The following is a 27,141-nucleotide window of genomic DNA, read 5'->3' on the forward strand; positions in this document are numbered from 1 at the left end:
TTAGCCATCACCAGTTTGTCCGTCAGTATCTGGAGGTCCCACACTTGGCACAGAGGTTCCGCCGTATTATGCCAGCCACTTGGTTATGTATGCTCCATGCATGCCCTGACTCTTTGCATCCTGCTGCCTATCTGTAGAAACCTTTGTCGTATTTGTAATACACTACATTGCCATACGTATTCACTCACCCATCCACATCACTGAATTCAGGTGTTGCAGTCACTTCCACGGCCTTGGGTGTATCAAACCAAGCACCTAAACATACAGACTGCTTCTTCAAACATTTGTGAAAGAATGAGTCGCTCTCAGAAGCTCAGTGAATTCCAGCGTGGTACTGTGATAGGACGCCACCTGTGCAACAAATGCAGTTGTGAAATTTCATTGTTGCTAAGTATTTGAAAGTGAACCGTTGCTGGTATTATAACAAATTGGAAGCACATCGGGCACAACAATATTGCAGAATCAAACTCACGCATCCATCTACTGTGGAGGAGCACCCTCCCCAAGTACAGTGATTTATCTGCAACACATGTCTTTTTACAGCTTCCTATATCAGCAAGGAAGACTGCTCAAGAGCACCATCTGCCCAACGTGGGACTCCAACCCACGACCCTGAGATTAAAAGTCTCATGCGCTTCCGACTGAGCTAGCTAGGCTCCTCTCTTCGCTTTACTTCACTGGCTGAGGTCTGAGCCCCTGCAGCCAAAAACGTGGCTTCCACGGGCAATATTACCACTTTGGTGGTATGACTTCATGAAGTGGCAGCATCTGAATCTGCAGCAGACTTTATTGGAGAGTCTGCATTTTTCAAAAAGAGCCTAGATATTGTTCTTACAGACATTAGGTCTTTGCCAGTCTTACTGCCCAAGGCACTTTCAGAGCGTACTGGATGACTGAGTGCTTTGGCTGTATTAAGTGTTTAAGCTGCTGACATTTGTCTGTTCTCATAGTCGGTGCCAGGAGACCTATCCATGTTTGTGAGCGTTCATATGCTAAGCCTTGTTTTCCCCTCAAACTTGAAGATTGTCCAAAAGCTCTATCGCCCAACGTGGGGCTCGAACCCACGACCCTGAGATTAAGAGTCTCATGCTCTACCGACTGAGCTAGCTGGGCGTGGGCTGCGTGACTCTTGGCCAACGGAGTCGAACTTTGAATTCGCCAGTTGAGGTCTTAGCCCCTGCAGTCCCTGGGTACCTTCCAGGGGCTATATCAAGAGTCTCGGGTCTCCATCCCGGACTTTTTGGAGCACCCGAAACCTGCATACACCGCCGATGGAGGGATCTTCTTCTGGGGGAGGTTGAAAGAGGAAGCAAAGAAAACGTAGAGCATTCTCAAACTTCCAGGCCATCTTCTCAAGCCGTTGCAGCATTGTCCTCTTTATAATCTGACAATCTCGGAGCTCCTGTACTCATGTATCATTGAAATGGCCGGAAAGCTACAAAATTCTGTATTCATACAGGGTGCAATGACCCATAGGGAAACAGATAAATTTGCATGCAACTTTCATGAACTCTGAAGCAAGAGCACACCTGCATGTCAGGAGTGGGATTTGAACCCACGCCTCCAATTGGAGACCAGAAGTCCCTACATTGTGGAAGGAGCTCATCCTTGAGTCTGGCGCCTTAGACAACTCGGCCATCCTGACAGGCTGCGGGAGGTGCTCGGCGACATTACTATGCATGCTACAACTGCATACAAAGCCGTACATAACTTTGGCTTATTTCGTTTTGGTCCACATCACAGAACATGCTGTGACTTTACAAAAACATGCATACAGCACTTTTGATACTATGCTACTGTGCAGTGCTCTTGCCTGGATTATGTGTTTTACTGCTTGAGCAGCTTCCTTCAGATACTGCTCAAACAAGTGAAAGGAACACTTTTTAATCAGAGTATGGCCTCAAGTCAATTAAACTTCTGGGATATTGATCTGGTCAGTGAAGTAGCAGAGGGGGTTGTTTATCTCTTTCAGCTGCTTTGGTGTTAAGGAAATTAACGCCAGCTGCACTAGAGGGGCAACAGTGAGACAACCCCCACAACAGAAATGGTTTTGCAGGTGGAGGCCACTGACTCCCCGCCCCCCTCCTCATCAATACTGGTTGTTTTTTCACTAGTTTTGCATTTGGCCAGGGTGGAGCAGATTCCAGGAGATAGGCAGTTACTCTAGAGGAGGAGGACAGGGCTGCAGAGGATTGTTAACCCATCAGCGGGACGGGTATCTGCTCCTTTGCGCAAGGAGGAACAGGATGAGCAGTCTTAATCCACCCCCTATGCAGTTCCTCGCGATGCACAACAATGCCTGGCCTCATGTAGAAAAGGTATGCAGACACCCTTGACGGATCCAAATCCAATGCCTCAAGAGCTTCATCGCCCAACGTGGGGCTCAAACCCACGAACCTGAGATTAAGAGTCTCATGCTCTTCCGACTGAGCTCGCTGGGCTCCTCCCTCTGCGTTTTAGCTCACTGTTCACTACTATGTCCGCCTGGTTAGCCATCACCAGTTTGTCCGTCAGTATCTGGAGGTCCCACACTTGGCACAGAGGTTCCGCCGTATTATGCCAGCCACTTGGTTATGTATGCTCCATGCATGCCCTGACTCTTTGCATCCTGCTGCCTATCTGTAGAAACCTTTGTCGTATTTGTAATACACTACATTGCCATACGTATTCACTCACCCATCCACATCACTGAATTCAGGTGTTGCAGTCACTTCCACGGCCTTGGGTGTATCAAACCAAGCACCTAAACATACAGACTGCTTCTTCAAACATTTGTGAAAGAATGAGTCGCTCTCAGAAGCTCAGTGAATTCCAGCGTGGTACTGTGATAGGACGCCACCTGTGCAACAAATGCAGTTGTGAAATTTCATTGTTGCTAAGTATTTGAAAGTGAACCGTTGCTGGTATTATAACAAATTGGAAGCACATCGGGCACAACAATATTGCAGAATCAAACTCACGCATCCATCTACTGTGGAGGAGCACCCTCCCCAAGTACAGTGATTTATCTGCAACACATGTCTTTTTACAGCTTCCTATATCAGCAAGGAAGACTGCTCAAGAGCACCATCTGCCCAACGTGGGACTCCAACCCACGACCCTGAGATTAAAAGTCTCATGCGCTTCCGACTGAGCTAGCTAGGCTCCTCTCTTCGCTTTACTTCACTGGCTGAGGTCTGAGCCCCTGCAGCCAAAAACGTGGCTTCCACGGGCAATATTACCACTTTGGTGGTATGACTTCATGAAGTGGCAGCATCTGAATCTGCAGCAGACTTTATTGGAGAGTCTGCATTTTTCAAAAAGAGCCTAGATATTGTTCTTACAGACATTAGGTCTTTGCCAGTCTTACTGCCCAAGGCACTTTCAGAGCGTACTGGATGACTGAGTGCTTTGGCTGTATTAAGTGTTTAAGCTGCTGACATTTGTCTGTTCTCATAGTCGGTGCCAGGAGACCTATCCATGTTTGTGAGCGTTCATATGCTAAGCCTTGTTTTCCCCTCAAACTTGAAGATTGTCCAAAAGCTCTATCGCCCAACGTGGGGCTCGAACCCACGACCCTGAGATTAAGAGTCTCATGCTCTACCGACTGAGCTAGCCGGGCGTGGGCTGCGTGACTCTTGGCCAACGGAGTCGAACTTTGAATTCGCCAGTTGAGGTCTTAGCCCCTGCAGTCCCTGGGTACCTTCCAGGGCCTATATCAAGAGTCTCGGGTCTCCATCCCGGACTTTTTGGAGCACCCGAAACCTGCATACACCGCCGATGGAGGGATCTTCTTCTGGGGGAGGTTGAAAGAGGAAGCAAAGAAAATGTAGAGCATTCTCAAACTTCCAGGCCATCGCAGCATTGTCCTCTTTATAATCTGACAATCTCGGAGCTCCTGTACTCATGTATCATTGAAATGGCCGGAAAGCTACAAAATTCTGTATTCATACAGGGTGCAATGACCCATAGGGAAACAGATAAATTTGCATGCAACTTTCATGAACTCTGAAGCAAGAGCACACCTGCATGTCAGGAGTGGGATTTGAACCCACGCCTCCAATTGGAGACCAGAAGTCCCTACATTGTGGAAGGAGCTCATCCTTGAGTCTGGCGCCTTAGACCACTCGGCCATCCTGACAGGCTGCGGGAGGTGCTCGGCGACATTACTATGCATGCTACAACTGCATACAAAGCCGTACATAACTTTGGCTTATTTCGTTTTGGTCCACATCACAGAACATGCTGTGACTTTACAAAAACATGCATACAGCACTTTTGATACTATGCTACTGTGCAGTGCTCTTGCCTGGATTATGTGTTTTACTGCTTGAGCAGCTTCCTTCAGATACTGCTCAAACAAGTGAAAGGAACACTTTTTAATCAGAGTATGGCCTCAAGTCAATTAAACTTCTGGGATATTGATCTGGTCAGTGAAGTAGCAGAGGGGGTTGTTTATCTCTTTCAGCTGCTTTGGTGTTAAGGAAATTAACGCCAGCTGCACTAGAGGGGCAACAGTGAGACAACCCCCACAACAGAAATGGTTTTGCAGGTGGAGGCCACTGACTCCCCGCCCCCCTCCTCATCAATACTGGTTGTTTTTTCACTAGTTTTGCATTTGGCCAGGGTGGAGCAGATTCCAGGAGATAGGCAGTTACTCTAGAGGAGGAGGACAGGGCTGCAGAGGATTGTTAACCCATCAGCGGGACGGGTATCTGCTCCTTTGCGCAAGGAGGAACAGGATGAGCAGTCTTAATCCACCCCCTATGCAGTTCCTCGCGATGCACAACAATGCCTGGCCTCATGTAGAAAAGGTATGCAGACACCCTTGACTGACCTCCCACACTTGGCGGATCCAAATCCAATGCCTCAAGAGCTTCATCGCCCAACGTGGGGCTCAAACCCACGAACCTGAGATTAAGAGTCTCATGCTCTTCCGACTGAGCTCGCTGGGCTCCTCCCTCTGCGTTTTAGCTCACTGTTCACTACTATGTCCGCCTGGTTAGCCATCACCAGTTTGTCCGTCAGTATCTGGAGGTCCCACACTTGGCACAGAGGTTCCGCCGTATTATGCCAGCCACTTGGTTATGTATGCTCCCATGCATGCCCTGACTCTTTGCATCCTGCTGCCTATCTGTAGAAACCTTTGTCGTATTTGTAATACACTACATTGCCATACGTATTCACTCACCCATCCACATCACTGAATTCAGGTGTTGCAGTCACTTCCACGGCCTTGGGTGTATCAAACCAAGCACCTAAACATACAGACTGCTTCTTCAAACATTTGTGAAAGAATGAGTCGCTCTCAGAAGCTCAGTGAATTCCAGCGTGGTACTGTGATAGGACGCCACCTGTGCAACAAATGCAGTTGTGAAATTTCATTGTTGCTAAGTATTTGAAAGTGAACCGTTGCTGGTATTATAACAAATTGGAAGCACATCGGGCACAACAATATTACAGAATCAAACTCACGCATCCATCTACAGTGGAGGAGCACCCCAAGTACAGTGTTGTATCTGCAACACATGTCTTTTTACAGCTTCCTATATCAGCAAGGAAGACTGCTCAAGAGCACCATCTGCCCAACGTGGGACTCCAACCCACGACCCTGAGATTAAAAGTCTCATGCGCTTCCGACTGAGCTAGCTAGGCTCCTCTCTTCGCTTTACTTCACTGGCTGAGGTCTGAGCCCCTGCAGCCAAAAACGTGGCTTCCACGGGCAATATTACCACTTTGGTGGTATGACTTCATGAAGTGGCAGCATCTGAATCTGCAGCAGACTTTATTGGAGAGTCTGCATTTTTCAAAAAGAGCCTAGATATTGTTCTTACAGACATTAGGTCTTTGCCAGTCTTACTGCCCAAGGCACTTTCAGAGCGTACTGGATGACTGAGTGCTTTGGCTGTATTAAGTGTTTAAGCTGCTGACATTTGTCTGTTCTCATAGTCGGTGCCAGGAGACCTATCCATGTTTGTGAGCGTTCATATGCTAAGCCTTGTTTTCCCCTCAAACTTGAAGATTGTCCAAAAGCTCATAAACCCTGTGAGATACAATGAAATGATCATTGTACAAAATTCTTGTAACAAGTGTTCACTGGAGGTGTCAAAAAGTACTAGACACATGGATGACCAAAAGGGCTTCTGATTTCTAAATGGAGATTTGGGATTAAACTCCATTCGTCATTTCATGCAATTTATTTTAAAGATATGTTATGTTAATGAAATCAGAAGCTTTTCCTGGTGTTTAATCAAACAGAAAGTGCTTAATTCATATTGTATATATTTAAACAGCCACAGTTAAATCAGGAGTAATTTTAAAGTACAGGACTGCATATGCCATAAATGTCTGTGTGAGAGAGCGTGGCCACTGGATTGCAGGAATTAATAGACTGTAGAGTCCTGGCCTGAAAAACCATGGCAACTTGATTTCCCAAACTTGCATTGGATCTTGACCAAGGTCTCATCCACAGATAAATTATTTCACAGGCATTTGCAACAAAAGTGACTTTGTGCTTAGCGCATAGTTAGGTGGTCTAATAGACTGGGCTTATGAATGCTTCGGGTGAGTTTGGTACATAACTTCTATCAAAACTATCCAAAATGTCTTTTGTATTCTAAATGCAGGCAAATGCAGGTTCAAATGCCACTGTTGACAAATCATTGGTCTTTAGATTTTGGTCAACTTAATGAAAGCTTGCGTTCGAAACTCTTAATGTGAAGTCTTTTTTTTCAAGGATTCAAGGTTTGTCTTGATAAATGGCTCCTATGCAAACAAGCTGTTTGAGCCTTTGTGTTCTAAATGGAAGTATTGGTTCAAATCCCACTCCTGACAAAGCTTTTGTCTTTAGATTGCACTTGATGGAAGGTTGTATTTCAAATTCATGACATGAAATTTGCTCGCCTAATTGACTTTGGTTAACATTGGAAGTGTATTCCATCAAGGCTAAACAAAGTCACTCTTGTGTTCTAAATTGAGGCATGTGTTCAATTCCCACTCCTGACAAATCTTTTGTCTTTAGATGTCATCCAATTTACTTGATGAAAGTAAATTGTAGTGTTTGAAACTACTAAAATGAACTTCCAAGCCACCTTGGTAGTCTTTAAGAAATGCCTTCTATCACATTTAACCAATGTGGCTTTTGTGTTCTAAATGCAGGCATGGGTTCAAATCCCACTCCTAATGAGGATTTTCACTTGAGATTTCATTCAAATTCCTTGATGAAAGCTTCTATTTGAAACTCTAAACATGAAGTCACCTTGATAGGCTTTCACAAATAGCCATCCATCCATCGATCCATTCTCTTCCGCTTATCCGGGGCCGGGTCGCGGGGCAGGAGCCTAAGCAGACAAGCCCAGGCTTCCCTCTCCTCAGCCACCTCCTCCAGCTCATCTGGAGGGACCCCAAGGCATTCCCAGACCAGCCGAGAGATATAATCTCTCCAGCGTGTCCTGGGTCTACCACGGGGCCTCCTCCCGGTGGGACATGCCCGGAACACCTCACCCAAAAAGCGGCCAGGAGGCATCCTAATCAGATGCCCGAGACACCTCAACTGGCTCCTTTCGATGTGGAGGAGCAGCGGCTCTACTCTGAGCTCCTCCCAGATGGCCGCACTCCTCACCTTATCTCTAAGGGAGAGGCCAGCCACCCTTCAAAGGAAACTCATTTCTGCCGCTTGTATTCGCGATCTTATTTTTTCGGTCACTACCCAAAGCTTGTGACCATAGGTGAGGGTAGGAACGTAGATCAACTGGCTTCGCTTTTACACTAAGCTCCCTCTTCACCACGACAGACCGGTGCAGCGTCCGCATCACTGCAGAAGCAGCTCCGATCCGTCTGTCGATCTTGTCCCATCGCTCGTGAACAAGACCCCAAGATACTTGAACTCCTCTACTTGGGGCAAGAACTCGTTCCTGAGCTGGAGAGGGCACTCCGGGCCTTTTCCGGCTGAGGACCATGGCCTCAGCCTTAGAGGTGCTGATTCGCATGCCAGCCACTTCACACTCGGCTGCGAACCATTCCACTGCAAGCTGGAGGCCACCCCCTGATGAAGGCAACAGGACCACATCATCTGCAAAGAGCAGAGATGAGACTCTGAGGCCACCAAGGAAGAAGCCTTCCGCCACCTGGCTACGCCTAGAAATTCTGTCCATAAAAATTATGAACAGAATCGGTGACAAAGGGCAGCCCTGACGGAGTCCAACACCCACAGGAAACGAATCCGACTTATTACCGGCTATAAAGACCAAGCTCTCACTGCGGTTCTAGAGAGACTGAATGGCCTGCAGCAATGGGCCAGACACCCCATACTCCCACAGGACCTCCCACAGGATACCCCGAGGGACACGGTCGAATGCCTTCTCGAAGTCAACAAAACACATGTAGACTGGTTGGGCAAACTCCCACACCCACTCAGATATCCTTGAGAGGATAAAGAGCTGGTCCAGCATTCAACGACCAGGACGAAAACCACATTGTTCCTCCTGGATCCGCGGTTCGACTAACGGATGGACCCTCCTTTCCAGCACCCTGGTATAGACCTTACCGAGGAGGCTGACGAGTGTAATCCCCTGAAAGTTGGAGCACACCCTCTGGTCTCCCTTCTTAAAGATGGGGACCACCACCCCGGTCTGCCAATCCAATGGCACTGCCCCAGATCTCCACGCGATGTTGCAGAGGCGTGTCACCCCAGACAGCCCTACAACATCCAGAGCCTTCATGAACACAGGGCGAATCTCGTCCATCCCAGAGGCCCTGCCACCAAGGAGTGGTTTAACTGCCTCAGTGACCTCACCCCCAGTGATGTTCAAGTCATCTCCCTCGTCCCCAGACTCTGCTTCCACTACAGAAGGCATGTCAGTGGGATTCCTCGAAGTATTCCTTCCACCGTCCGACTACAGCCTCAGTTGTAGCACCCCACTCACATTATAAACCATGTGAGTGGAGCACTGCTTTCCCCTCCTGAGTCACCTGACAGTTTTCCAGAATTGCTTTGATGCCATCCAAAAGTCTTTCTCCATAGCCTCACCGAACTCCTCCTACACCCGAGTTTTTGCTTCGGCCACTGCCCGAGCTGCATTCCGCTTGGTCTGCCCATACCTGTCAGCTCCCTCCGGAGTCCGGTGACCACCATCTGGTTTGGGGGTTACCACCACAACAGGCACCAACCACCTTGCAGCCACAGCTCTGAGCAGCAGCCTCAACAATGGAGGTGCAGAACATAGTCCATTCGGACTCAATGTCCTCAGCCTCCCTCGGAATGCTGTAGAAGTTCTGCCGGAGGTGGGAGTTGAAGATCTCCCGGACTGGGGCTTCTGCCAGGCGTTCCCAGCGCACCCTCACAATACGTTTAGGTGCGCCAGGTCTGTCCAGCATCTTCCCCCGCCACCTGATCCAACTCACCACCAGGTGGTGATCAGTTGATTGCTCAGCTCCTCTCTTCACCCAAGTGTCCAGAACATACAGCCACAGATCTGAACACATTTGTGTTCTAAATGCGGCATGGGTTAAAATCCTACTCCTAATGAGAATTTTGACTGGAGATTTTATTCAAGTTGCTTGCTGAAACCTTGTGTTTGAATCTCCTAACATGAAGCAGCACTTTTAAGGCACTTTGGTAGACTGTGATAAATGCCTTTCCTTTCTTCAAAGCTACCCAAAGTGTCTTTTGTGTTCTAAATGCAGGCATGGGTTCAAATGCCACTGCTGACAAATCATTTCACTTTAGATTTTGGTCAACTTGATGAAAGCTTGTGTTTCAAATCTTAACAGGAAGTCTTTTTAGGGTTTGTCTTGATCAATAGCTCCCATGCAAACAAACTAGCTTCACTTTTGTGCTCTAAATGGAAGTATTAGTTCAAATCCCACTCCTGACAAAACTTTTGTCTTTAGATTGCACTTGATGGAAGGTTGTGATTCAAATTCATGACATGAAGCTTTTTTGCCTAAGTGACTTTGGTTAACACTGGAAATGCATTCTATCAAGGCTAAACAAAGTCGCTTTTGTGTTCTAAATTGAGGCATGTGTTCAATTCTCCCTCCTGACAAATCTTTTGTCTTTAGATGTCATCCAATTTACTTGATGAAAGTTTGTGTTTGAAACTATTAACATGAATTTCCAAGCCACTTTGGTAGTCTTTAAGAAATGCCTTCCATCAAATTTAACTAATGTGGCTTTTGTGTTCTAAATGCAGGCATGGGTTCAAATCCCACTCCTAATGAGGATTTTCACTTGAGATTTTATTCCAATTCCTTGATGAAAGCTTCTATTTGAAACTCTAAACATGAAGTGCAACTTTTAAGTCACTTTGGTAGACTCTGATAAATGCCTTTCTTCAAAGCTACCCAAAGTGTCTTTTGTGTTCTAAATGCAGGCATGGGTTCAAATGCCACTGCTGACAAATCATTTGTCTTTAGATTTTGGTCAACTTGATGAAAGCTTCTATTTGAAACTCTTAACATGAAGTGCAAATTTTAAGACACCTTGATAGGCTTTGACAAATTCCTTCGCTCAAAACTACCCAATGTGACATTTGTGTTCTAAATGCGGCATGGGTTAAAATCCTACTCCTAATGAGAATTTTGACTGGAGATTTTATTCAAGTTGCTTGCTGAAACCTTGTGTTTGAATCTCCTAACATGAAGCAGCACTGTTAAGTCAGTTTGGTAGACTCTGATAAATGCCTTTCTTCAAAGCTACCCAAAGTGTCTTTTGTGTTCTAAATGCAGGCATGGGTTCAAATGCCACTGCTGGCAAATCATTTCACTTTAGATTTTGGTCAACTTGATGAAAGCTTGTGTTTCAAATCTTAACAGGAAGTCTTTTTAGGGTTTGTCTTGATCAATAGCTCCCATGCAAACAAACTAGCTTTGCTTTTGTGCTCTAAATGGAAGCATTGGTTCAACTCCCACTCCTGACAAAGCTTTTGTCTTTAGATTGCACTTGATGGAAGGTTGTGTTTCAAATTCATGACATGAAGCTTGTTTCCTAAGTGGCTTTGGTTAACACTGGAAATGCATTCTATCAAGGCTAAACAAAGTCACTTTTGTGTTCTAAATGCAGGCATGGGTTCAAATCCCACTCCTAATGAGAATTTTCACTTGAGATTTCATTCAAATTGCTTGCTGAAACCTTGTGTTTGAAACTCTTAACATGAAGCAGCACTTTTAAGTCACTTTGGTAGACTCTGATAACTGCCTTTCTTCAAAGCTACCCAAAGTGTCTTTTGTGTTCTAAATGCAGGCATGGGTTCAAGTGCCACCGCTGACAAATCATTTCGCTTTAGATTTTGGTCAACTTGATGAATGCTTGTGTTTGAAATGCTTAACATGAAGTGCAACTTTTAAGTCACGTTGGTAGGCTTTGACAAACACCTTTCAAAACTACTCAATGTGACTTTTGTGTACTAAATGCAGGCATGGGTTCAAATCCCACTCCTGACAATATCTTTATTTTTAGATTTCATTTGTCACTTGATGTTAATTTGTGTTTGAAACTCACAACATGAAGTTTAATTTTTCAAGTGACTGATTAACTTTAGAAATGCATTCGATCAAGTCTAGCCAAAGTGACTGTTGTTTTATAAATGTTTAGATTTCATTCAACTTGATGAAAGATTGTCTTTGAAACTCTTAACATGAAGCAGGATTTTTAAGTCACCTTGGTTGATGTTAGTAAGTCCCTTCTGTCAGTGCAAGGCAAAGTGTCTTTTGTGTTTTAAATGGAGGCATGGGTTCAAATCCTGCTCCTGCAGAGATTTTGTCTTCAGATTTCATTTATGTTTCTTGAAGAAAGGCTTGAAACTCATGATGTGAAGCACAAGATCCCACACTCCTTTGGAAAACCTTGTAAATACCTTCCATTAAGCCTAACTAGAATGACTCTTGTGTTCTAAATGGAAGTATGGGTTCAAATCTCACTTGTCACAACACTTTTGTTTTTAGATTTCATTCAACTTGTTTTAAGAAACTTTATGTTTGAAACTCTGAGTTTCTGAGTGACTTTGTTCAACTTTGAAAAAGCATTTCATCAAGTGTGACCAAAGTCACTTGTGTTCTAAATGGAGGCATGCATTCAAATCCCACTCTAGCAAGTTTTTTTGCCTTTAGATTTCATTCAAGTTGCTTGAGTAAACTCATGACTTAAAGTGTGAGTTTCCAAGCGACTCTGGTTAACTTTGGGAATGTATTCTATCAAGCCTGACCAAAGGAACATTTGTGTTCTAAAAGGAGACATGCATTCAAACCCCACTCCAATAACCTTTTTGTCCTTAGGTTTCAATTTACTTGATGGAAGTTTATGTTTGAAACTCATGACAATTTCTGTGTGGCTTTGGTTAGCTTTGAAAAAGTGATCTCATCAAGTGTAACCAAAGTTACTTTTATGTTCTAAATGGAGGCATGGGTTCAAATCCTACTCTTAACAAGGCTTTTGTCTTTAGATTTCATTTAATTTGCTTGATTAAACTCATGACATGAAGTGTGAGTTTCCAAGTGACTCCGGTTAACTGTGGAAATGAATTCTATCAAACCTGACTAAAGTGACAATTGTGTTCTAAATGGAGACGTGTTCAAATTCCGCTCCCTAAACCTTTTTGTCCTTAGATTTCAAGTTACTTGATAAAAGTTTATGTTTGAAACTTATGAAATGAAGTCTAATTTTCCAAGTGACTTTGGTTGACTTTGAAAATGTGTTTCATCAAGTGCAACCAAAGCAACTTTTATGTTCTAAATGGAGGCATCGGTTCAAATCCCACTCTTAAGAAGGCTTTTGTCTTTAGATTTAATTCAAGTTACATGATTAAAGCTTGAACCTCATGAATTTCTAAATGACTGTTAGACTTTGATAAACACCTTACATCAAAGCTAGCCCAGTTCCAAAAATCTTATGTCCTTAGATTTCAAGTTACTTAATAAAAGTTTATGTTTGAAACTTATGAAATGAAGCCCACTTTTCCAAGTGACTTTGGTGGACTTTGAAAACGTGTTTCATCAAGTGCAACCAAAGCAACTTTTATGTTCTAAGTGGAGGCATCGGTTCAAATCCCGCTCTTAAGAAGGCTTTTGTCTTTAGATTTAATTCAAGTTACATGATTAAAGCTTGAACCTCATGAATTTCTAAATGACTTTGTTAGACTTTGATAAACACCTTATGTCAAACCTAGCCCAGTTCCAAAAATCTTATGTCCTTAGATTTCAGTTTACTGAAAGGTTGTGTTTGAAACTCATGAGATGCTATGCAATTTTCTGAGTGTCTCTGGGTAATCTTGTAAATGCCTTCTATCAAGCCTAGCTCAAGTGCCTTTTGTGTTTTAAATAGAGGCGTGGGTTCAAATCCCACTCCTGACAAAACTTTTGTCTTAGATTTCATTTTAATCCTACTCCTGATAAAGATTTCATCTAGCATATGCTACTGTCTTATAGCCCCAAGTTAGTCTAGAGTAAGGAGAGCATAATAATTGGGGGCTTCTGTTGAAAGTCTTGGAAACTTCTTGTTTGGTGACTGTGTTTTGTAAAGGAGTGAAGCCCATTTAGCTCAGTTGGAAGCCCATGGATTTAAGGGATGTGGCTTCAAGCCAATGTTGGGTGGTGAATGATGTAAATTCTTAGTGAAACAGAGCACTTGCTTTCAGTTACTATGACGCTAACAAAATGGCATGATTGGGTAATAAGAGCGTCTTAGAGCGGCTGGGTTTCTCACAAGTAAAGATGAGCAGACACTCACTAATCTGTAAAAACTGCATCTACAAATTGTAGAGGAATTTCAGAATATTCTTCAACATAAAATTGTGAAGACTTTGAATGTCTCATCATATGCAGTACATAATATGAACATGATCCAGAAATACTCCCTCCTCCTGTCCAAATTTGAAATTCATTTTCAAAAACACAGATATTGTTTCTGCTTGATTAAAGAGGGGAGGGACCATCTGAATTGTGATCAGCACTCAGTTCAGAAACCTGCACCTCTGATAGTATGGAGTCTATCAGTGCCTATGGAACTAACAGTTTGCACAGCTGGAGTAGGACCATCAGTCTGGAAAGGTGCATACAGTGGTATGAAAAAGTTTGGGCACCCCTTTTCTTTCATGATTTTCTCTTATAAATGATTGGTTGTTCAGATCAGCAATTTCAGTTAAATATATCATATCACAAACAAACACAGTGATATTTGAGAAGTGAAACAAAGTTTATAGGATTTACAGAAAGTTTGCAATAATTATTTAAACAAAATTAGGCAGGTGCATAAGTTTGGGTACCCTTGTCATTTTAATGATTTGAATACCTTTAGCACTAATTATTAGAACACAACATTTGTTTTGTAAGCTCAATGACCTTTGACCTACATACACAGATGAATCCAATTATGAGAAAGGGTTAAGGTGGCCAACTGCGATTGTTTCTCCTCTTTGCATCTTCTCTGAAGAGTGGCAACATGGGAGCCTCAAAACAATTCTCAAATGACCTGAAAACAAAGATTGTTCAACATCATGGTTTAGAGGAAGGATACAAAAAGCTATCTCAGAGATTCCAGCTGTCAGCTTCCACTGTGAGGAACATAGTGAGGAAATGGAAGACCACAGGCACAGTTCTAGTTAACCTTTTTACTCCGAATGCATTGGCCTCAGCACAACATACTTCAAAAGTGCCGCCATTCGTGGACTTCCGGCAACAAATACCATAATATCCCTTTATGGCTGTGACGTGCAATTTCTGGGCTTTCAGGAACCGTTTGCATTTTTTTCGATAGAACAAACGGTTGCGGAGTTACGGTAAAAAGACAGCTGATCAATGTTCCTTTGATCAGCCAACTCCTCGCTGATACGCCACGTCTCAATCAGCTGTTCGCCGCTATTGAGGGCAAGTAATGGGTGCTTCAGCAGCAATCGCCCGGCATTAAAGGGCTATGGCAGGCCAAGAAAAATCTCAGATAGGCAGAGGTGAAGGATGGTGAGAACAGTCATAGTCAACCCACAGAGCTCCAAAGACCTACAACATCATCTTGCTGCAGATGGTGTTACTGTGCATTGTTCAACTATTCAGCGCACTTTGCACAAGGAGAGGCTGTATGGGAGAGTAATGCAGAAGAAGCCTTTTCTGTGCACACGCCACAAACAGAGTCGCTTGAGGTATGCTAAAGCACATTTGGACAAGCCAGCTTCATTTTGGAATAAGGTGCTGTAGACTGATGAAACTAAAATTGAGTTATCTGGACATAACAAGGGGTGGTATGCATGGCAGAAAAAGAACACAGCATTCCAAGACAAACACTTGCTACCCACAGTAAAATTTGGTGGTGCATGGTTTCATCATGCTGTGGGGGGGTGTGGCCAGTGTAGGTACTGGGAATCTTGCTAAAGTTGAGGGTCGCATGGATTACAGTCAATATCAGCAGATTCTTGAGAACAATGCTCAAGAATCAGTGACAAAATTGAAGTTGCGCCAGGGCTGGGTACTGGAACAAGACAACGACCCTAAACACTGCTCAAAATCTACTAAGGCATTCATGCAGAGGAACAAGTACAACATTCTGGAATGGACATCTCAGTCCCCAGACCTGAATGTTATTGAAAATCTGTGGTGTGATTTAAAGTGGACTGTCATGCTCAGAAACCATCAAACCTGACTGAACTGGAGATGTTTTGTAAAGAAGAATGGTCCAAAATACCTTCAACCAGAATCCAGACTCTCATTGGAAGTGTTTAGAGGCTGTTATTTCTGCAAAAGGAGGATCTACTAAATATTGATGTAATTTTTCCGTTGGGGTGTCCAAACTTATGCACCTGCCTAATTTTGTTTAAATAATTATTGCACACTTTCTGTAAATCATATAAACGTCATTTCACTTCTCAAACATCACTGTGTTTGTCTGATATATGATATATTTAACTGAAATTGCTGATCCAAACAACCAATGATTTATAAAGGAAAATCATGAAAATTATCAGGGGCGCCCAAACTTTTGCATACCACTGTACAAGTTGTAGAGCAGCATATGCTATCATAAAGGCACTTTCTTTTTTAGGGAAGGCCTTGCATATTTCAGCAAGGCAATCATACTGACTACCACTGTATGTGTGATTGGGCAGGTCGCTGATTTGGTGATACATTGTACAGGAACTCCACAAGAAATTTTACTGTCTCCATTCCTGTTCACCTGAAACTTTCACTACACCTACAACCTACAGAAATACTCTGACAATTATGCAGAGATTGGCAGGATTGGGTTACTTCCATCTTTTTTAAGCTTCTGAGTAAAGTGTTTTATCCCCCAACGTGGGGCTTGAATCCACACCTCTGAGCTTCAGAGTGTCATGCTCTGCCGACTGAGCAAGCAAAAGAGAAATAAAGAGAGAGAGAGATACGTTATATATATCAAACAGGGATCTTGATTTTAATCTAATGAGTTTTCTTTTGTGATGTTACACGCACAGTGCTTAAGTTGTTCCCCCATATTGGACGTGATACTTCAACCAGTTGCTTTGGAAAAATGTATACTGAATGATTGGCAGCTGTTCCATGAGATTTCTGATTGTTTCTGGGTGAAATCAAATGCAAAGAAGATGTTGGACCAAAAACGTCCAAATGATTGCTTTGGTTGCTAGCAGATTACTACAGTTATCTGTAGTGTTTCATGTTTGTCTGCAACAGTTTTTCTCAAACTGTGGGGCAAACCCCTACTGGTGGGCCGCAGGGTCATGAAAGGCTGGGCACGACCGACCTGGCAGAAAAGTCATGTAGAACAAATGTTGAACATAGGATTAATTATTACAGCGGAACAAGGAAACATTAGCAGGTACGTTAGCATAGCAACTAGTAAAACGTTAACAAGTACAATAGCATAGCAGCTAGCAAAACTCTCCACTGTCTGCTGTTGTTCTGTCCCCAAACCTAAGCTGCACTCATTTCCCCCTACAACCAGTGGTTGCCAGGGAGCAGTCAACTTGTTTCTGAGTTTTCTTTGCATAAAAGGTGGTTAAAAGCTTCCCCAGCCAATAGGGCTCAAACTCACATTCTTAGGGTTAATGTTTTATGCACTGCTAAGTATGCAAACATCCACTTGGAGCCTCATGCTTACTGTTTGTTGAAAGATTTTTAACAGGACTCAGACCCTAGCAGCCAGTTTCATGGATGAAGAAACTAGAAATCAGTATAATGTAATGTCTAGCAGTTGGTAGCACATAAGGCCTGATTTAGACTTCTGCAGCTTCAGCAATGGAGGCGCAGAGCATGGTCCATTCAGATTCAGTGTCTTTTGCCTCCCTCGGAATGTTGTCCAAGTGTTCAATTATGGTACTTTCAGGTCTTTAAGCTAATGTGGGGCCTGAAGAATAATTTTAAATTAAATTCTGGATTTAACAGGGAGCCAGTGAAGAGATTGCCATTATCTGAAAAATCTGCTCTCTCTTTCTAGTCCCTGTCAGTACTCTAGCTGCAGCATTTTGGATCAGCGGAAGGCTTTTCAGGGAGCTTGTAGGACAGCCTGATAATAATGAATTACAATGGTCCAGTCTAGAAATAAAAAATGCATGAATTAGCTTTTCAGCAACACACTGTGACAGGATATTTCTAATTTTAGAGATATTGTGCAAATGCAAAAAATAATTCCTACATAATTGCTTAATATGTTCATTGAAGGACATATCCTTGTCAAAAATGATTCCAAGATTCCTCACAGTGCTACTGGAGGCCAAGGTAATGCCAACCAGAGTAAGTAACTGGTTAGACACCATGTTTCTAAGATTTGTGGGGCAGAGTCCAATAACTTCAGTTTTATCTGAATTTAGAAGCAGAAAAGCAGAGGACATTCAGGCATTTATGTCTTTAGGACATTCCTGCAGCTTAACTAATTGATGTGTGTCATCTGGCTTCACTGATAGATAAAGCTGGCTATCATCTGCATAACAGTGAATGTTTTATACTTTATTTTATTCATTAGTTCATTCTGTTCAATTTTAGTTCATTTGTTTTTACTCATCCCTTTCATTTTTCTCTGTACTGAGCTGCTGTAATGCGCAAATTTCCCCGTCGTGGGATCATTAAAGTTTTATCTTATCTTATCTTATCTTATCTTATCTTATCTTATCTTATCTTATCTTATCTTATCTTATCTTATCTTATCTTATCTTATCTTATCTCTTATCTTATACTGGCTAAGTGAAGCATGCATAATGTAAATAGAATTGCTCCTAGCAGAGGACCCTGTGGAACTCCATAATTAACCTTAGTGTGTGAAGAAGACTCCCCAGAAAATCATCAAAGACAGCTCACACCCTGGCTTTGAACCGTTTGACCTGCTGCCCTCTGGCAGGCACTACAGGTGTATCAAAGCCAGAACAAACAGACTTAAGAACAGTTTCTTTGCCAGAGCAATCACCACCCTGAACTCACACACTCACCCACTCTAACTGTGCAATACCCACATCTTTGTGCCATATTATATTATTCATACTGAACAATATTTATCACTCCTATATTGTGTGATATCCAATATTCATTCACTAGTGCAATATTCCTTCACCAAGTGCAATACTCACGATATTCATTATTATATGTATATACTTATTTTATTTTTTACAATGTATATATTTTTATTAGGGGTGGGACTCGATTAAAAAAATTAATCGAATTAATTACAAGCTTTGTAATTAATTAATCGAAATTAATCGCATTTTAATCGCATTTCAATATTTAACATGATAAATATTAATTTAAGTTTAGTTGATGAATGAATCAATATACATAAGCTTAAACTTCAAGATTTTGTTTATTTTCCCACCAGTCTACTACACAGACCAATGAAGGGTGGAAGTGCTCCTGTGATAAACTCCTGAAATTAAAGTTAAGCATCATAACTGGATAGTTTTATTCAACATTAATGTCTCACTTGTTATAGTTGGAAATTAATCATTAGCTCAGCTGTATTCCTTGATGTTGAAATGTGTTATGCTTGTTTTAACAGCTTATTTTGAATTAAAGACTTAAAATTAAACCACAAAAAGGAGAAAAAGTTCGTTCTCCGTTTAACAGCTGCTTTTACACAGCTGTGCTTCGCACTCACGGTTGCTAGGCGACATGAGCTACGCAGAGGTGACGGCAGGCGACGCTGATATGAAGGCTAGCTGCTCACTTCCGGCCTTTGTGGGTTGCGAAAGACGTGGGCCGGGTCCTTCGCAGGATGCAGCCCCTAATTTGGACATTGTGCGTCGATATAATCTGTATGCCTGGATCGTGCACTGAGAAACGTTCCAGGGTGCAAAGTGCGATTAAAATGCGTTAAAAATTTTAACGCGTTAATTTCCCTGTAATTAATTAATCGAAATTAACGCGTTAAAGTCCCACCCCTAATTTTTATACATTGTGATTTATTTTCTGTATATTTTTATAAATTCTATTCTATTTTTTAGAAAGTGTGACTTTCTACAGAATAGCAACAGGACTGGCCCTCCAATCTCATTGTACGTTCTGTATAATGACAATAAAGGCATTCTGTTCTATTCTATTCTATTCTATTTACATGAACAAATTCGAGTCTATTAGATAAATAAGATAGATAAGATAAGATAGTGTTTATTTGTCACATGCACAGTTATACACAGTACAATGCACAGTGAAATGTATTTTGTACCTGCAACCTATATACACACACATATAAATAACTATAAAAATTTAAAAAAAAAAAAAAAAAAAGTAATTCACACTATACACTATACACTATACTCTATATACTATACACTATACACACTTTTTAAATTATGATATTTACACTGTGCAATAATGGTCCAGTTAGGGCTCAGAGTTGAGCAGACGGATGGCTTGTGGGTAAAAACTCTTCTTCAACCTTTCAGTCTTAGTCCTCAGGCAGCGGTAACGCCGGCCTGATGGGAGCAGGGAGAAGAGAGAGTGTCCGGGGTGGCTGGGCTGTTTTAGGATCTTCATGGCCCTCAGCCTGCACTGCTTGGTGTAAATGTCCTGCAGGTTGGGGAGGGTGGTTCTGATGGTCCGTTCAGCTGAACGAACCACCCTTTTTAGGGCCATGAAGTCCTGCTTGGTGCAGTTTCCCATCCAGGTGGTGATGATATGACTGAAACCACTGCAGCACAATACCATTAAAAATCTATGGCATGCGCCAATCTTTGTAATAAAATATTATGGTTAACAGTATCGAACACTGTACTGAACACCCTCTCTATTTTTAAGATTAGGCTTAAAACTTTCCTTTATGATAAAGCTTATAGTTAGGGCTGGATCAGGTGACCCTGAACCATCCCTTAGTTATGCTGCTATAGGCCTAGTCTGCTGGGGGGTTCACATAATGCACTGTTTCTCATTCACCTTATTTACGTTGTTTATACTCCACTCTGCATTTAATCATTAATTGATATTAATCTCTGGCTCTCTTCCACAGCATGTCTTTCTCTCCCCTCAGCCCAACCGGTCGCGGCAGATGACTGCCCCTCCCTGAGCCTGGTTCTGCTGGAGGTTTCTTCCTGTTAAAAGGGAGTTTTTCCTTTCCACTGTCGCCAAGTGCTTGCTCATAGGGGGTCGTTTTGACTGTTGGGTTTTTTCTGTATTATTGTAGGGTCTTTACCCACAATACAAAGCGCCTTGAGGCGACAGTTTGTTGTGATTTGGCGCTATATAAATAAAATTGAATTGAATTGAATTGAAAATTGTACTGAGGTCTAGCAGGACAAGTACAGAGTCCACTGTCATAGGCCATAATAAGATTATTTGTAACTTTCACTAATGATGGAGCAGTTTGTTGTGCCAGACACAAGGATGGGAAAAAGGGACGTGCTTTATGAAATGTTTTGCATATAACTTGTGAAATAGGTATAATAATAATATAATAAAGCCTATAATATTTTTTATCAAGTATGTTTTTTTCATAATTTTCTAAGGTTAAAAAAAGTAAATATCATGAGTGTGTCATGAGAATTAAGGGAATGCCCTGGGCTTTGTTCTTTATTAAAACCAAATACATTAGAAGAATATGATGATGTTGGTTTTTAATAAACCAGAAATTAAAATGGTTCAAACCCAGCAAGACTCCAGCCAACACGTCTTTTTGTTTGTCCCTCTTTTCAATGGATGTCGTCCTTTTTAATCAGTTCTCAGTTTGCTGTAAGCTAACATATCAGCAGATGAATAAGCAGCAATGTCAACACTGTTCTATTATCTCCATTCAGGCAATATTCAGACAATATTGTCTACATTCAGGACTTGATGGCACACCCTTTGACATATAAGTAGTTGAGCAGAGCCAAAGAACCTCATCTAAAACTGTCTCCAGCACTCACCTGGAAATCTCGTCAGGATCATTTTATCTGTAATTTCTCAAAAAAAAAAAAAAAAACTCAATTGGGAAAAAGCAAGATGAAAAGTCTTCTGTGGATCTGCACAGCACTGATGACCATGTTTGTTGCAGGTAAGATGTGCCAAATGTCATATTTGTACATTTTTTGTGTTGTCAAGAAAAGGAAATTGTCTTCACCAAAAACAACCAAAAATTAATATGAAAGCAGACTTTCACCTGTGGTGACAACTGCTACTGCTTGCAAACAAAGCAACTTAAAAAACTTTTTCAGTGCCGCACCGTGTACCGCTTTACTACTGATTTCACCTACTGATTGCCAGCATCATCCAACAACCACATGCCAACCAGTTTTGGAATATTGTTTTTTTTTACTAGCAGCTACTAGTTGTCAGGAGGCTACCAACTGGTTTCTACTCCTGCGTGACTGAGGCTTTATGCTCATCTTGCTAACAATACTTAGAATTATTAGCAGCACCATATACCTCTTTGCTTCAGAGTTATTTAAGAAGAGCTACTTTTGGATTGTTGTTTTACTAAATTTGTGTAGCTCAAAGTTTTAGCAGCACTTTAAAGATACAAAGAGTATAACACATACACACAGAAAACATGCCAAGTCAAAACCATTAAATAATAATAAAATCCCTACAGGACTCATGTTTCACAGCAATTTCACTAACTTCATCCTTGTATGATCTGGAAACTTTATGCTTGGCATCTTGCCACACATGTGAGGACAATGTGATCTCTAGCCTGCTGTGCAGATATTAATCACTAAAACCATCAGCTACAAACATATACACCCTCTTGTTAAAATATTGCCGGATAACGTCTTTAAAGTATTGACAATATTTCAACACATTACTGACATATTTACCAAGTACTTTACAAAGAAATTTCGCATCATCGTCCTCCATGCATCTCCAGCTTGGTGCAGACCGCAAATTTTTACATAACTTCTTCAGACAGTTGGAAAAGTGCCGATATTTGGCACTAATGGCTTGCCATAGTTGCAGACCAACCTCAATGTAAAAGAAACCTTACACAAACCATAGACCAAGATGCATTTAGTGAAATCTTTGAGGGTTAACCACCGTTCACAATCCAAAGGCTGGAAGTTCCTAAAGCGATAAAAGTAAATACACAAAGATAGATGGCAAAACAAAAACTTTATACAACTTTAATTTTCTAACAATAAGTTGTGTTCTCTATATGGTCACAATCACAATCACAGTCTTATGATTTTTTTTTTGTTTAAATAATTTATTTAAATAAATTACATTAAATGTCTACCATTAAACATTTCACTACCATTTTTTTTAAGTCTTTTAAATGTTAAGGTCACATTATTTTTGTGAGTTTTATGTATATTGTGTATATGTGCATGATTCCACATTTGTGTTGTTATGGATGATATGGAACCTGCAACTATTTTTATGTAAGCATGACTGAAAATTACCTGTGACAAGCAGGAAATGGAGTGAGTTAAAAAAAAATAATGCCCAATAACTCTTCTATTACCTCCTGTTATCTGCCTGATTGTGCAAAGGTCATTGTGATCATAACTTCCTTCTTAGTTTTTCAACATTTCTCTTCCTCTCGGGCTCACAGGTGAATCTCTTATCTGTAACACATGCAGAGTGGGTCTAGGACCTAAATGCTTGTTCAAGTCCACTGAAACCTGCAGTGACCCTCAGTTCAGCTGCTACAAGGGAAAAGTGGGTGAGTAACACAAATCACCAACCCAGTTCAGCCTCATAGAAAATCCAGATTGATTTTGTGAAGTCTGGACCAGAGTAACAGGACACAAAAAGTAGTGTTTGCACATCAAACTACAGGCAGGCACATCTTAATCCAAAGTCTGAACAGCTGGTGTAGACATGGAATATATATAAAGAGCCACCTAGTTATCACCCATTGATTAAGGATACACTAACTTGGCATTTTGGAACTGGATGTGACGAACGAGGGGATACTTCACACTCATAAGATAATGACTTTGCAGGGTAGATCCCCTAAAACAAAAACTGCTTTATTCTCCTTTTGACTCCAAATAGGGACCATAATTTACTAAATAAACCACATGTTGTATTCAGTATGACTTGAAACTACCATAAACCAAACAAATAAATAAATTTTACTGAGGGAAGAGATCAAAAAGATCACTTTTCATAGATTTCTATGTAATTACACATCTTCATACAACCAGAGGAGTCGCAGTCTGCTGGTCATTAGAAAGAATTTCAGGTATAAAGCACTTCCACACTGACTTCACTTTTCTCTGTGTTGGCCTTGCAACAGGCTGGCAACCTGTGCAGGGTGTACCCTGATTTCACTCTATGACAACTGGGATAGGCTCCAGAACTCCAGCCAGAAAGTTGGTTGGAGCTGCTATTAAACCAACTGTAAGGGCTGACTTTTAATAAAATCATTATTTGCAGTTTGGTTAAATTTAGGCAGCACAACCCAGTGAGGTTTACAACAAAACATTTCTCATGCTTCTGCACTGAAAGGCTGTGCTGTGTACATAGCTCCAGGTTTCAGAACCAAATCTGACTTCTACTGTCTGTCCTCTTTAGTCAATAAAAATGATAACCGGAGTGATGGCACTGGGGTTGTGAGAATCTGTAATAACAGTGTTACTTCCTCCTACTCATTTTGAAATTCTTTTTTTTTTTTTTTTTACACACACACATGAAAAACCTGTGCCTGTAAGTACAGATTGGGGTGTGGTTGGCACAAAGAATAAATTCATGCTTACAACTGACAACCTCATCAAAAATTGCTGATTACGAAAGACTATGAGCCATTTCAGCAGATGTTATGACTGGTTGTGAAATAAACAGTTTGGATTTAGTTCCATAAAGCTTTAATATGCCACACCAACAACCTATGTGTCCCACAGAGATTAAAGTATCTATCAGGTTGTGTTATTATTGATGAACCCAAAGTAGGTAGAATTAACTCCACCTTCAGCGACAACTTTGAAATAATGCAGTGCTTACAGATTAATGGAGTAAGAATCGGTGGTGTAAAGTAACTACTAGCCCTGTGCAAGCTGTGCAAGCTGACGGTCACCACCTGATGAAGCCAATAGAACCACATCAACCACAAAAAGTGTCCAGAGGCTGCCAAAGTGGAGACTCTTCGCTACCTGGCTACACCTAGAAATTTGAGTGCCTTCTCCAAGTTCACAAAACACATGTAGACTGGTTAGGCAAACTCCCGCACATCCTCAAATATCCATGAGAGGCTAAGGAGCTGGTCCAGTTTTCCACAACCAGGATGAAAACTGCATTCTACCTCCTGAATCTGAGGTTTGACTAATGGATGGGCTCTCCCAATCAACCCTACCTGCCTCATGATGTTTAAAACCCTCTGTAGGTCAAAGATTTTCTAAAATAGAATCTCAGTGCGTGTTTACACATCTTAGACATAAATTAAAGTGTAGTATAGTCTGTAGAAAAAATTGTCTTTTTCTTTCCTTTAGACTTCAACATCATTGAGTGGATGACTTTGCACAATCGGGGCTGCCTGTCTTCGTCTCTCTGTAACCAGACAGTATCAGGATCCCTCCTGGGAGCCAACTACACCATCACCAGGGACTGCTGCTACACTGACCTTTGTAATGGAGCCTCATCTGTCCAGCTTCCTCTCACTGCTGCTTTGGGCACTGCCCTCGCAGCCTCCTTGAGCCCGTGGGCCCTCTGAAGACAAAAGCAAGCAAGCAAAAAAAAGAAAAAACTATCTTCATCTTTGTGTTTATGGTGGGGGTTTTAATGTAGAATATCTGTTTTGATGCAACTGTGAGCTAGAGCTGGAAATGAGAGAATATATACACAATTAGCATTAAGATTTCTGATTTTTAACTGCATAAAATCTAGTGAACAATTAATAAAAGGTGTTCAGGTTCAAACTGACTTTCCTTTGTCTGGGAATGCTCGTGATGAGTAATGGTTCAGATTATTGGCTGGAGACTTCCTGTTGGACCAAGAAAACCTGATGAGCAACATTCATGCATGCCACTTTTAAGTCAAGCCATTGTTTAAATCTTGCATTTAGTTTTTTTAGACTCTCTTGACACACACACATAAAACATAAACTAATTATTTTAAGATGGCTCATGATATGTTCCTCTGAATGATAAATAACAGCAGGAAAGTTAAGGATAACATCTGATTTATTAAGTAGAAATTAAGATGTTGGGTTTATTTCACCAAACAGTGGAAAAAAGAATTCAATCCAATGGGTGGATTCTGAAACTAGGTTTTAATGTTAAAGAGTAAAAGTGCCCAAAGATCTTTTATTATCATGATTTTGCTTCTGACATTTTTTTGTTTGTTTGTTTGCATGAAGAGCCAGCATGCACTACAACTTAACTGGTCATATTCGAGGACAAACAAAGAGTCCAAATATGAGGACAAAGAACAAGCTGTAGCAATAATTGAGTCTCATGTGGTTTCGCTGCACTGCAGCTTAATTGGCCTGAGCAGCCACTACTTGTCACAGATCTAGGCGTGGACTCCTGTTCATGAAAGTCTTTGTTCAGTTGACTGAAACTGCAATACGCAACAGGAGACGGGAAGGTTGGCTGTTTACAGATGTGTGGCAGTATACAAAAAGAAAAATGTTAAATGTATATCACCTGAAAGTCCACTCCAGTAGTGGAAGCACGTTTACTCAAGTGTTGTTAAAAGGTATAGTTCAAATTTGACTTTCTTCTACCGGAGTCTTTCTTTCTTTTTTAGCTAGTTTATCTTTTGGCTCTGTTACATTGAAGCAAATAAGACACAATAAGACACAATGAACCAATAAATCTAAGCTGGTTGTCTGAGTTCTTCTGAAACCTGAAATTTTGACTTATAGATGGCAAATAAATTTATTATTCTTTTTGAAGGCTGAAACAAGCTTCTATGGAACTACTGGATGGCAAAAACATGTTTTATTGTCTACTGACCTGCTTTGGGTGATTTATATCTTTATTAAATAAATAAACAAACAAATAAATAGATAAAGCTCACTGAATTGGGCCGGTGACCTCTATGCTGTAAGAGGCCAGGCTTCAAATCCACGCTGTGTGTTGTGAGCTTTTGTGCAGACCCTCAGTCCATTCTGCCTGAAAGGAGCTGGAAGGTTGGTGGTTCAATCCCTCAGTTCCTCTGCTCTGCATGTTGAAGTAGCTTCTGGCAAGATACTGAACCCCAAGTTGCCCCCAATGGATCCACTGGAGTGCAAGTGTGTAAATGTTGGGTTAAATGCACTCAATGGAAATGGAAACAGTTTGTCTAAATGAGGTGTGTAGTAAGAAAGTTCTATGAGTGCTCAAATAGAGTAGAAAAGTGATACCTGTCTATTTACCACTGGCTACCAATGATAAACAGAAGCCTGGAACCACAGGTAGGTGAGGCAGATAGCTGTGTGCCTGAGCTGACTACAATAGAGATAAACCCTTTCTGTGGCATCACACAGAAACAAGGGTAGAGAAAAACTGCCACAAAATGACAATTAAGAGCAATCTCAAGCCTGAAACTTTGGGTCATATGAGCATCCACCTTTCTAACAGTTTATCTAAAATATTTATATAATTATTTATATAAAATACTGGTTTAAAAAAATAATCCAATATATCACTCTGAATGGAGCCACTCTGGATTATGGGTCCTTTAAATATAAATATATATTGCTGCCAAAGGTGTGCACTTTTACTCAAGTGAGGGCTCTCATTGTGGAACTTTTACTTGTAAAATATAATTTTGTATGATGCGCTATTTTTGATTTGAGGAAATTCTTCCTCCAGTATCAGCAGAAACCAGCAGATGAAGTCTGACTGAAACCTGATCTGTCTC

The 27,141-nt window shown here is 41.5% G+C and overlaps 1 protein-coding gene and 8 non-coding genes across 9 annotated transcripts; 1 reads left to right on the forward strand and 8 right to left on the reverse strand.

The window, feature by feature from the left end:
• Positions 1–583: 583 nt before the first annotated feature.
• trnak-uuu (transfer RNA lysine (anticodon UUU)) lies at positions 584–656 on the reverse strand. The gene has a single exon. It is a non-coding gene; the product is annotated as a tRNA-Lys (tRNA).
• A 384-nt stretch (positions 657–1,040) lies between these two features.
• On the reverse strand, positions 1,041–1,113 carry trnak-cuu (transfer RNA lysine (anticodon CUU)). The gene has a single exon. It is a non-coding gene; the product is annotated as a tRNA-Lys (tRNA).
• A 421-nt stretch (positions 1,114–1,534) lies between these two features.
• trnal-caa (transfer RNA leucine (anticodon CAA)) lies at positions 1,535–1,645 on the reverse strand. The gene is made up of 2 exons: positions 1,608–1,645; positions 1,535–1,580 (listed from the first exon to the last, which is right to left on the reverse strand). It is a non-coding gene; the product is annotated as a tRNA-Leu (tRNA).
• Positions 1,646–2,368: 723 nt separating this feature from the next.
• trnak-cuu (transfer RNA lysine (anticodon CUU)) lies at positions 2,369–2,441 on the reverse strand. Its single transcript has one exon. It is a non-coding gene; the product is annotated as a tRNA-Lys (tRNA).
• Positions 2,442–3,071: 630 nt separating this feature from the next.
• Positions 3,072–3,144, reverse strand: trnak-uuu (transfer RNA lysine (anticodon UUU)). The gene has a single exon. It is a non-coding gene; the product is annotated as a tRNA-Lys (tRNA).
• Positions 3,145–3,528: 384 nt separating this feature from the next.
• On the reverse strand, positions 3,529–3,601 carry trnak-cuu (transfer RNA lysine (anticodon CUU)). The gene has a single exon. It is a non-coding gene; the product is annotated as a tRNA-Lys (tRNA).
• Positions 3,602–4,009: 408 nt separating this feature from the next.
• trnal-caa (transfer RNA leucine (anticodon CAA)) lies at positions 4,010–4,120 on the reverse strand. The gene is made up of 2 exons: positions 4,083–4,120; positions 4,010–4,055 (listed from the first exon to the last, which is right to left on the reverse strand). It is a non-coding gene; the product is annotated as a tRNA-Leu (tRNA).
• Positions 4,121–4,861: 741 nt separating this feature from the next.
• trnak-cuu (transfer RNA lysine (anticodon CUU)) lies at positions 4,862–4,934 on the reverse strand. The gene has a single exon. It is a non-coding gene; the product is annotated as a tRNA-Lys (tRNA).
• A 16,342-nt stretch (positions 4,935–21,276) lies between these two features.
• Positions 21,277–25,463, forward strand: LOC115788737 (protein Bouncer-like). The gene is made up of 3 exons (XM_030741894.1): positions 21,277–21,409; positions 22,907–23,017; positions 24,786–25,463. Exons 1-3 carry the CDS (start codon positions 21,358–21,360, stop codon positions 25,004–25,006), a joined length of 384 nt encoding a protein of 127 aa, XP_030597754.1. The 5' UTR covers positions 21,277–21,357; the 3' UTR covers positions 25,007–25,463.
• The last annotated feature ends 1,678 nt before the right edge of the window (positions 25,464–27,141 follow it).

Source organism: Archocentrus centrarchus, chromosome 11 (assembly GCF_007364275.1).
Source record: "Archocentrus centrarchus isolate MPI-CPG fArcCen1 chromosome 11, fArcCen1, whole genome shotgun sequence".
NCBI lineage: Eukaryota > Metazoa > Chordata > Actinopteri > Cichliformes > Cichlidae > Archocentrus > Archocentrus centrarchus.

What these genes read in the sequence shown, in the direction of transcription:
- LOC115788737 (XM_030741894.1), top strand. Translation starts at nt 21,358, where the DNA reads ATGAAAAGTCTTCTGTGGATCTGCACAGCACTGATGACCATGTTTGTT. An exon ending in GATGACCATGTTTGTTGCAG is followed by an intron (nt 21,410 to 22,906) that starts GTAAGATGTGCC and finishes TCGGGCTCACAG; the next exon opens with GTGAATCTCTTATCTGTAAC. An exon ending in CTGCTACAAGGGAAAAGTGG is followed by an intron (nt 23,018 to 24,785) that starts GTGAGTAACACA and finishes TCTTTCCTTTAG; the next exon opens with ACTTCAACATCATTGAGTGG.